At 41.2% G+C, this 11,280-nt stretch overlaps 1 protein-coding gene across 1 annotated transcript; it reads right to left on the bottom strand.

Moving 5' to 3' along the window:
- Positions 1–480: 480 nt before the first annotated feature.
- Positions 481–10,960, bottom strand: LOC143640965 (olfactory receptor 14A16-like). Its single transcript, XM_077108455.1, has 3 exons — positions 10,712–10,960; positions 956–1,444; positions 481–864 (listed from the first exon to the last, which is right to left on the bottom strand). The coding sequence occupies exons 1-3, from the start codon at positions 10,958–10,960 to the stop codon at positions 481–483; spliced, it is 1,122 nt and encodes a 373-aa protein (XP_076964570.1).
- Between the last annotated feature and the right edge of the window lie 320 nt (positions 10,961–11,280).

The following is an 11,280-nucleotide window of genomic DNA, read 5'->3' as shown; positions in this document are numbered from 1 at the left end:
TGCTCAGGAAAGAATGTCTAACAGGCCAGGGTAGAGCCCAACAGACCCAACAGGGTGAAGTGAGATTAGGCAGGTCCAGTGCAATCAGGGCCATTGGCCAGGAGATTTTTAGGTCACAATGGCTGTTTTTCCTCTTTGGAGCACAAACCACAGCATCTAGATCTATAGACTCACTGAAGAATGACTTTTTAATAACTCCCTTGGCAAATATCGAAAACCAAGATGTGTGCCTTGATTTAATAAACCAATTAAGATAACCTAGAGAAACCTGCGGTGAATCACTAATGAGCACACTTTCTCTGGCAATGCTCCAAAACTAGGATGGGTACAGCCGAGCGCAGCTTTGCTAATAACCTGGTCATGTATTTTATTCCAGTTTGAACTAAGATCAACACATTGGTTCCAGAAAACAGTTGGAGACAAACAGAGACAAGCCTAGACTGACCCCATATATCCACGAGTGGGAAGGGAGGAATCACACTATTCTTGGAGGAAAAGGAGGACGTGCTGGTTTGTCAGGAGCTTCCCGGTGACCAGCTTCTCCAATTCTGCCTTGTTCCTCAGGTTGTAGATGATGGGGTTGAGGGATCGGGGCAGCACAACATAGCCCACAGAGAGAGACAAGTCAGTGGAGGAGGAGAACCCCAGGAGGGGCTTCAGGTAAGCACAAAAACCAGTTGAAAGGAAAAGGACTACAACTGCCAGGTGGGGGAGGCAGGTGGAGTAGGCTTTGCCCCGCCCTGCTGTGGATGGGATCCGCCTGAAGGTGGAGAAGATGAAGACGTAGGAGATGATGATGCCGGCAAAGCAGCCAGTGTCCAGGAAGACATTAATGATAATGAACACAATTTCTGCAGTCACACGCTTTGAAGAAAGACAGCTAACAACTGGGGAATGTCACAGAAGAACTGTTGGATCTCATGGAATCCACAGTAAGATAAAAAAGGGTGCTCACAGTGTGGATAGCAGATAAAAAGCCACTGCTGAGCCAGGACAGAGTGGCCATCTGCACACAGGTGTCCCTGCTCATGATGGCTTCATAGTGCAGTGGATGGCAGATGGCAGCATAGCGGTCCATGGACATTGCTGTGAGGAGGCACAGGCCTGTGTCTGCTGAGAAAAGCACCAGGAAGACGTGGGCCACAAAGCCGAGGAAAGAGATGGAGTGGCAGTGGGTGACCCAGTTGGCCACAGCTTTGGGCACCACAGCAGAAATGAGGCAGATGTCAAAGAGGGACAGATTCCTCAGGAAGAGGTACATGGGCGAGTGGAGGCCTGGGTCCAGGGAGGTGATGGTAATAACGAGGCCATTCCCCACCAGGGCAGCCAGGTATATCGCAGTAAAAATCACAGCTGGTAGGAGCAGAGGACTCCGTGAGTCAGAAAAACCCAGGAGAAGAAATTCTGTGACCATAGAGTTATTACTCATTCTCAAACAATCGTTCTGCAGTAAAAATGGACATGTGTGATTAAGAGGGCAGGCATACCAAGCTTTCCTGTCCAACACGGAGCAGACGTCAATGAATGTGTTTCTGTGTGAATCTGTACATGCATATGAACAATGTGGATTTAACAGTAAATTTTCTCCAATAAAGGAATTATTCATTTGTCCCATTGTCCACTGCTTGTTCTCTCAATTTTTCTTTTTAAGTCTATGAAAATGTTCTCCATCTGTAGACACAAATTATTTACAGGAACCCAGCACAAAGCAACCCGTGTCTTCTAAAGAAGTATCTGTATTAAAATGTCTAAAGAGGGAGAGACAGACTGATAGCTGCCTGCCAGGACTATTTCCATTTTGCTTTGCAAATTCTTCTGCAATTAATATTTTAATATATTTTTGATACTTGTCTTTAAAATAAATTTTACAACAGATGTATATCTACCTGCTCTTTTAAAGTTTCTTGCTTGTTTAATTTTCTCTGAGACTTTAGGTCATTTTTAAAATTTGTTAAATTTACTCTCAGAGTTTATTTTGGGCTTCTGTATTTCTATATTCTGTATTTCTTAACACTCTTATATCCTTTCAATTTTTTCAAGTTTATGATTATAAGGTTATTTCATACATTCCTGAAATAATATTTCTAGGTAGATGAAAGAGAGAGAGAGAGACAGAGAGAGAGAGAGAGAGAGAGAGAGAGAGGCCTACCAAACTTTGATTTAAATTGTGGTGCACAACTTTAAAAAGGCAAGACATATTAAGATTTTATTTAAATTTATATTTTCATTCTCTCCATAATAGCTGCTAATCCTGTTTCCAATTTCCAGATGAACATTTTCCTTAAGATATTCTGAGTTCTTTCTATAGTTCAAGGACAAAATTTACATAACTTTCTAGTTGATTTAAAAATTAACGGACTTTAAATGGAAATCCATAAACAGATAGATAAACAGCTATGTAAATGTTGATATAAGTGTACCAGCATATCAATATTCATGTCTAGTGATTATTTATCCATACATGTCAGCATTTTACTTCATAACTTCTGATATAATTTTCTAAGACCATAGTCGAGACACTTTTCTGCCAGTATTTTATAATTTCCTTTCTATTGACTATCCTTCTATCTATTAAATAAATAAATTAATTCAACCAGCTGGAAAAAAAGACAGTCCTTTAAAGAGTTTAGATAATGAAATTTAGTCTAAAATTCTAAAATTCCTGGGAAGGTTATGGTGGTGCACATCTGTAATACCCGCTACTTGGGATGTTGAGGCAGGGAGATTACAAGTTTGAAGTCAAACTCAGCAAATTGCTGAGAGCCTGACTAAAAACAAACAAACAAAAAAAGGCAAAACTGGGTGAGGGGGGTACTCACCTACAATTCCACTGGCTCAGGAGGCTGAAGCAGGAGGATCACGAGTTCAAGGCCAGCCTCAGCAACTTAGACCCTAAGCCACTTAGTGAAACCCTGTCTAAAAATTATAAAAAACAAAAAAAGGGGCTGGGGATGTTGCTCAGTGGTAAAACTCTTCTGTAATGATTATTTACATAGTATGATTATTTACAAAATTTGTTATATCTTTGAGCCAATATTTCACAATAAAGATAAAGCCTTTGAAACAAATTATTTGAGAACATATTTCAAAAAATACACTCAAAATTAATATCTTATTTCACAGGGACCTATACTTACAAATGTGTTTTAATTATCTTTAAGTTGACATTTAATCATCCAAGAAACACTTCTAATTGGGGCATTGAAACCCAAGTTTTCTCCTGGGCCAGTTATTTTCTAACTGAAATTATAATCAATAATCAGAATAAAAGAAAATTGAAATTTGATAAAGTATCTGCACTATGTGAAATGGAAATTGCCATTTTCATTCAAGTTTCGATGTAGAGGCTGGTGAAATCACTACAGATCACTAAGTTAAGTGGTCCAAGATCATACTACCTTCCAAATGGTAGAGGCCTCCAGCATAGTACTGTCCCCTGCTGTCTCCAGCCCAGAACTGTCCCCACTGTCTCCAGCCCAGCACTGTCCCTGCTGTCTCCAGCCCAGCACTGTCCCCGCTGTCTAGAGTTTGCAAAAGCAGAGGTAGATAAGCACAAGCAGAGGGAGGGTGGTGCTGGTTTTCTCTGTTGTCCCTGTCCCACAGGCCGGAAGTTGGAAATATTCCAAAGGGAGATGATGTGGGGACTATTTACTCATCTCCACGGCTGCTGGACACGCAGTCTGGCTCCACGTGTGTGCAGGATGCACCGGGATGACACTGTGCATGAGTGAGTGTGAACACTGAATGCCCTCAGGAGTCCTAGTGTTTATTGAAAGAGCACCCAAGACACACTTACCTAACCCCTGTGGCGGGCATGTGCAGGAGGGACCGTGCATCTGGAATGTCCCCAGGGACTTATCATCTCACAATACAAATCCATGGTTATTATTTTTTAAGTTATCATAAGCCATATTTTTTTCTGGATTGACAAGTTCTGTTTTCTCTTATGGATTTAGAGCGGCAAATGCATGATTCTAATGAGGGATGTTAATTAATCAATGATTCAGAGACCAAAAGCTAAAACTTGTACCACATGCAGGTGCTTTGATTTTGGTGCTATTTTTCATAAATTATCTGGAAATTAGAAGGTGTTTAATTATAATCATACATACAAATTCTTTGAGATTGAATGCTACGCTAATACATATTAATTACAGTGTTCACAATAACCTCAGATTCAGATGACAAAAAGTTGTGAGATAAAGTGGCCAGTTTAAAGAAGCTGGCTGTGTACTTCAGTAGCAGAGTGCTTGACTAGCTTGCACAGGGCCTTGATTTCTAGTCCCTGATGCTCTGTCATCCTTGAAGAAAATGAAGACAGCAAAACACTATGTCCCTGAAATGTCTTTTCATTCTCAAGAACTTATCCAAGTCAAGGGAAAAATGGGACGGAGCTTGTACAGAGTAAGTGTCATCTTGGATACTGGATAAGTATCATCTTGAGGGACACAGACTTACCCTCATGAGTGCTAGGACTTGGGACTGGTTAGCTGGTTCCCTGTGGTAACTGGTTTGGAGTGTCCCACTGTAGAGAGGATAAGGGCTCCTCCTGCTGGTCTCCAGTGGACAGAGTGCCATGAGGCCAGGGGTGAAGTACTGTAGACACTGGGAGGGAAGAAGACCTACTTGTTTGGCCCATCACACTGGACCTTTCCCAGAAGCATTTCCCAATAAACCTATCTCTCACATGCCAGCTCCAGGTCTCTCAGCAAATTATCTCCCTATCCTAGCATAACTGGACTGTGGAGAGTAAAGTGTGCACGCACACGCACCATGACCAAGCGGGGCCTTATCCCAGAGGTGCAAGGTTGACACACATATGCCAATTAACAAAGGTCATCCCCCACATGGTGGAATTAAGGACAAGAATCATATGATCCTCTCAACAGATGCATAGAAGGCCTCTGATCCAATCCATGCCCATTCATGTTAAAAGCCCTCGAGAAACCAGGGATAGAAGATGCCGCAGTCTGCCTGGGTACAAATAACCGGGAGGTCATGAGCCACTTGTAGGTTCAAACAGGAACTACTTTATTGCCAGAACCCAATGGGAACTCCACTCAAACTCAACCGAAACTCTGCGAGAACCAATGGGAACTCAACGGGAACTCCACGAGAATTCAAAAGTAAGCGGGCACCCCAGGTAGCAGGAGCCTCCTTATTGCTGGACAGCAGAAGTTTATATACACAACTGAATACACAGCTTGTTACAATTTAGCATCATCCAGTTACAGCAGTCAGGCATTATCTTAATAATTATACACAGCTTAACTTAATTATCATCATCTTAATGGCTCGAAGGCCTTACTTCTCAACCACTCCTTCTGGCAAAATGCCAGGCGCCATCTTGACTTGGTTGTGGCTCTCAAAAAGAAGGAGGTTACCTCAACATCATAAAAGCTAAACAAAACAAAACCAAAGCCAACGTCCTGTTGAACAGACAAAAACTGAAGACATTTCCACTAAAATTAGGAAAAAGATAAGAATGTTCTCACCCAGCCTTTCATATACAGAAGAATGAAAGTACGTTCCTATCTCTCACTCTTCGCACAAGTCAAAACAAAGTGGATCAAAGAACTATGAATTAGACCAGAAAACTTTGCAATTGTTAGAAAAAAACATAGAGTCAACACTCCATCATATTGATGCAGGCACAGTATTCCTTAACAAGACCTTAAAATTGCAAAAACTACACCCAAGAATCAGAAAGTAGGACAACATCAAATCAAAAGCCTTCTGCACAGCAAAGAAAATAGTAAAGAGCATGAAAAGAGAACCCACAGAACTGGAAAAAAATGTTTGCTAGCTACTTACTGCTCAGATAGGGGATTCATATCTAGAATATATAAAGAATGCAAATAACTTAACACCCCAAACCAAATAGCCCAATCAATTAATGGGCAAAAGAACTGAACACACCTCTCTCTCTCTCTCTCTCTCTCTCTCTCTCTCTCTCTCTCTCTCTCTTAAAAAGAAAAAGGCACAATGGCTAATAAATATATTTTAAAAATTCAATATCCCTAGCAATGAAGAAAACCAAAATTACACAGAAATTTTATCTCATTCTGGTCAAAGAATGCAAATAATAAATAATAAATGATGGTGAGGATGTGGGGGGAAAGTTTATCATGCATTTTTTGGTTTCAGTACAAATTATTACGATCACTCTGGAAAGTATGCAGATTCCTCAAAAGTGGGCATGGAACCACTGTATGAACCAGCTACCCTACTCCAAATTCTTTATCCCACCAGCACACCCTAATGATACAGCCACATGAGGAAGATTTCTGTTTCAGTCAGATTTTGGGCACTGTAACCTGCTGAGAGCCACAGCCCAGTTGGAATGACACATGGCATTTTGCCAGAAGGGAGTGGTTGAGAGGTGAGCCAGAGAGCCATTGAGATGATGATGGTTAGTTAAGCTGTGTATTTAGTTGTATATAGACCCCTGCTGTCTGCCTCTGGTGGCTGCTGGGGGTGGGGGATTCCTGGGGAATTCGCATTGGTTGGTGAAGTTCTGATGGAGGGAGTTCCAGTTGGTGTGGTGTTCCTGGAAGGCCCGCATGGGTGGCGTTTGCAGGAGTTCAGGCAATAAAGGAGTTCCTGTTTGAACCTACAAGTGCCTCATGGAGGCTCGGTTATTTTGTGCCCAGCCAGACTGTGGCAGTAACCAAAAAACCTAACAAGAACAAATAAAGGAGGTGTTTTAGTCAGTTTTTTCATTAATTTGACCAAGATACCTGACAAGAACAATTTTTTTTCTGGTATGAACCAGGAGAGCTAAAGCACACCCCACCCTTTTAAATTTTTTTTTTGAGACATGTTCTCACTAAATTGCTGAGGCTGACTTAAAATTTGTGATCCTCCTGCCTCAGCCTCTCAAGACACTGAGATTACAGGTATGCTCCATCTCAACTGGCAGACAAAAACAGTTTTAAAGAGACAATGTTTATTTGGAGGCACATGTTTTTAAAGGTCTCAGTCCACAGATGGCCAGCCATTCCTTGGGGCCTGGGTGGGGCAGAACATTGTGGCAGAAGTGAGAGGCAGAGGAAAGCAGCTGGGGACATGGCACCAAGAAGTAGAGAGGGATTCCCCTCACTACAGACAACATGTGTGCCCCAAAGGCATGCCCCAATGACCTACCACACCCCATCTGCCCACAACTACCACCAAATTAATCACAACAAGGGACTAGTTCACTGATTAGTTTCAGGCTCTCATAACACAATCATTTCACCTCTAAACCCTTTCACATTACTTCACACATGAGCTTTTTGGAGATGTCTCATATGTGGCTGACAGGTTCAGAGGTCTCAGTCCATGGAAGATCGAATTCATAGCTCTGGGCTGGAAGTCAGTGGGCCCATCATGGTGGGAGGGTGTGGAGGAGGAAGGCAGCTCAGGATGTGGCACCAGGAAGCAGAGAGAACTCTGCTTACCAGGGACAAAATACATGCCCCAAAGGCATGTTCCTAGTGACCCACCTCCTCCAGCCACACCCTACCTTGTTATAGTTACCACCCAATTAACCATATAATTACCACCCAATTAATCATATAATTACCACCCAAGTGGATTAATGCACTGATTAGGTTGAGGCTCTCATAAGCCAGTCACTTCACCTCTGAACTTTCTCCCTTTGTTTCACACATGAGCTTTTGTTGACACCTTATATCTAAAACACACCAATATGCAACCAGCCCATGTACTGATCAATAGATAAATGGATTAAGAAAATGTGGTATATATGCACAATGGAGTTTTACTCAGCCATAAAGAAGAATGAAGTTGTAGCATTTGCCAGTCAATGGATGGAACTGGAGACATCATGCTAAATGAAATAAGCCAGACTCAGAAAATCAAGGGTTGAAAGATTTTTCTCATATGCTCAAGCAAGGGAAAGATAAGGGGGGAAAAGGAAGGGATAGTTAGATAACACGATGGTATAGGGAAGATCAGTGGAGAGAGGCTGAAGGGGAGGGAGGAGGGTGAAATGCAGAACGTGTTTGACAATATTCCCTATGTGCATGTATCAATAAACCCCAGTGGATTCCATCTTTATGTAGATCTATCAATCAGAAATTTAAATATATGTAAATAAGTGGAGGTTCATCAGTAGTGTAGAAGGAGATAGTGGGAGGGAGGAGAGAAAGCAAGGCACTGGGGATGGAAATGGATGGAAAAAATGTAGTGTTTTGAATCTTGTACCTTTGTTGTGCCTTTTAAAATAATAGTTCTGAATTATTTCAAGATTTTTTTGGATGTCTGAAGTCCCTTTTCATAGTATAAATAAAATTTAAGGATAAGAATATAATTGTCTTCAAAATATATTTGGAATTTTGAGTTTTTCCACATAACTAGTCCTACCAGGTAAGCTAGGGATCTGTTACCAGCCCCTCAGTGAATGCCAGAAGTCACATAGAGTAATCCACCTGGTCTGTTATGGGCTTTCCTAGACATAAATGCCTAGGATAAAGTTTAATTTACAAATTAGGAACAGTGAGAGGTTAATATGCAATAATTTTAGAAATAAAAAATTATGACTATAAGCACTGTTAGAAAATTTATTTAAATTCTGTGCACTGTTTATTTCTACAATTTTCCATTTGATGTATTCTTACTCTCATTGACTGCAAGTAACTGAACTGGCAGAAAGCAAAATCACAGGTAAGGGATGATTCTTGACAAGATGTGGAAACCTGTAAATAGAGACTGCTTGTTGTTCTCCTTTATAATGTGAATGTTTTTATCTTTCTTGTCTATTTGCCTTGACTAGAACTCAAAAACAAGGCAATCTATGGCCAAGTTGAATGCTGACTTCATCTCCTTCCCTCGGCTTGAAGAATTTCAAGGGCTGTCTGACCTGGTAGTGGTGGGAGACATAGGTGTTGTGAAATTGCCTTTCCCTCTCTTTACAATTTTATTTTTTTTAATAAAAAAATTTCAGTTAATTTTAATCCTTCCTCACAGTAAAAATTTATTTTAACTTATATTCCTAAATATATAAAAGAAGATTATAAACAATGATAAAATACATTGGGGAAATAGATGCAAAATAACCAGCAGCCAAAAATACTAATCTTGACAAATGGAAAAACATCAGTAACAACAAAAACAGGAAGAAATGCAAGCAAGTTTGGTGTTTCTATAATACTTTAAATAAATAATTTATTAAATAATAAAGCTAAAATAACAAAATAAAAATGTTCATATTTTATGTTAATATTTGAAATGTGAAATACAACATGAAAATGGACATAAATGATAAATTTTGTGCTATTTTGTGAAAATTTTGAGGATTATAATGTGTTTGTTCCCAATCTTCATCACCTTTTACTAAGACTTAGCATCTATATCTATGCATGTGCCAGAAACTCTGATTTAAAGGCATTTATGGGGGGAAAGATTTGGTTTGTAGTTGTTTTACATTTCTGTAGTCATAACCTTCACCAGTTGCTTGTCTTAGAATAAATCTTCATTATTCTACAGGCCAAGATCATTCTGGCTGGAATCCTGGGAGCTGGCAGGGCTGTGTTTCTTTGGGAGTCTGCAGCACAGGACAGTCCCTCTTTAGTGACAGCGAGGTCAGACCACTCTCCCACAGGCAGTCCTTCTCTGGGGAAAATCTTAGTCTGCAGTTTCTGAGGGTTGAGGTGATTAGATTGGGACCACCAGCCACCCCAAACCCTTTAACCTAGTCACATCTGCAAGCAGAGAATTGTGTCAACAGTTTCTGAGGAGCTGGTCCTTCAGATGACTGCCTAGTATCATGGATGTTCTGATCACATGGATTCGCTCTAAGGAAGAAACGATTGATGATTCTGAGATAATCATTGGTGATCATGGTCATGAACCTATAAACCTCATTCTAAATAAAATACACATGTACCAAACCAAAATATTCAGTTATTTACCTTATATCAAAATAAACCATATACCATAAAACCCCCAAAACAATAATTTATAAAGATGTTTAATTAATCCTTTCTAGAGAATAGTCCTATTGTTTTCCCCCAGAATACTTATGGCACAGTTTCCATAGAATCTTCCACAGAGAGGCTTTGACGTCCTTATTCCTCAGGCTGTATATCACAGGGTTCAAAGACGGAGGCATCACGGAATAGAGAACAGATACCAGAAAGTCCACAGGATGTGGGGATTCCAGCACTGGTTTCAAATAGGCAGTGACGCCTGTCACAAAAAATGTGGTCACTACTATGAGATGGGGTGTGCAGGTGGAGAAGGCTCTTGACCGTCCTTGTGAGGACGGTATTCTTGTCACAGTCTTGAAAATGTACATATATGAAAATCCAATGGACACAACACAGAAATGTGCATATATGACCCCAAAGACCACACTAACATCAATGATGACATGTGACTTTGAGCAAGAAATCTTCAGCAGAGAGGGGACATCACAAAAAAATTGTGGGAGATTTCTGGAGCCACAGAAAGATAAAGAGAAAGTTCCTGCAGAGTATAAGACCCCAAAGATGCCCCCAAGGAATCAGGAGACACCTACCATCCGCACACAGAGCCCCCTGTTCATGATGACGTCATAGTGCAGGGAATGGCAGATGGCCACTTAGTGGTCATAGGACATGGCCGTGAGAGTGAAAAGCTCAGTCCCAGCAAACTGAATCACCAACAAGACCTGTGAGACACATCCTGGGAAAGAGATGGTGCTCTTGTGGCAGAAAGAACTCACAATGAAGTTGGGGACAGTGACTGAGACAAGGCAAGCATCCAGGAAGGACAAGTTCTTCAGGAAGAAGTACATGGGAGTGTGGAGACACTGGTCCACGGTGACCAGGATGATGATGAGAAGGTTCCCCACCAGTGCCACCAGGTAAATTAGCAAGAATAGGAAGCCGTGTGCAAGCTGGGGCTCCTGGTCCTTGGAGAATAGTGTGAGGTAGAACTCCATCTCCACTGTGTGGTTGGCCGTGGACGCCATGCTGTGGACCTGATGGAGGGAAGGGGAGGGCGGACGCATGACAGGTTCCCACTAAGCCTTGCTCTGGACCAACAGTGTGTGCTCACCGCTGCAGGGTCCAGCTCTGCTCTGTGATAACGCGTGCACCCACGGCTCTCCTGACACACCAGGATCAACGACCTGCCCAGCTCCACTCCCAATGCATGCAACAGCAATGCCGAGAAGGGTGATCAGAAAGAAAACTGAAAAAAATGAAAATTGGAGACTTTACATATCTAATAATAAAGTTTATAAATTTATAAAATTTATCTTGAATCATTCCTGAATTTCTACGTAGAATT

Source organism: Callospermophilus lateralis, unplaced genomic scaffold, assembly GCF_048772815.1.
Source record: "Callospermophilus lateralis isolate mCalLat2 unplaced genomic scaffold, mCalLat2.hap1 Scaffold_8056, whole genome shotgun sequence".
NCBI lineage: Eukaryota > Metazoa > Chordata > Mammalia > Rodentia > Sciuridae > Callospermophilus > Callospermophilus lateralis.
Note: the sequence above shows the minus strand (reverse complement) of the source record. Positions and strands in the feature narration are given on the sequence as shown.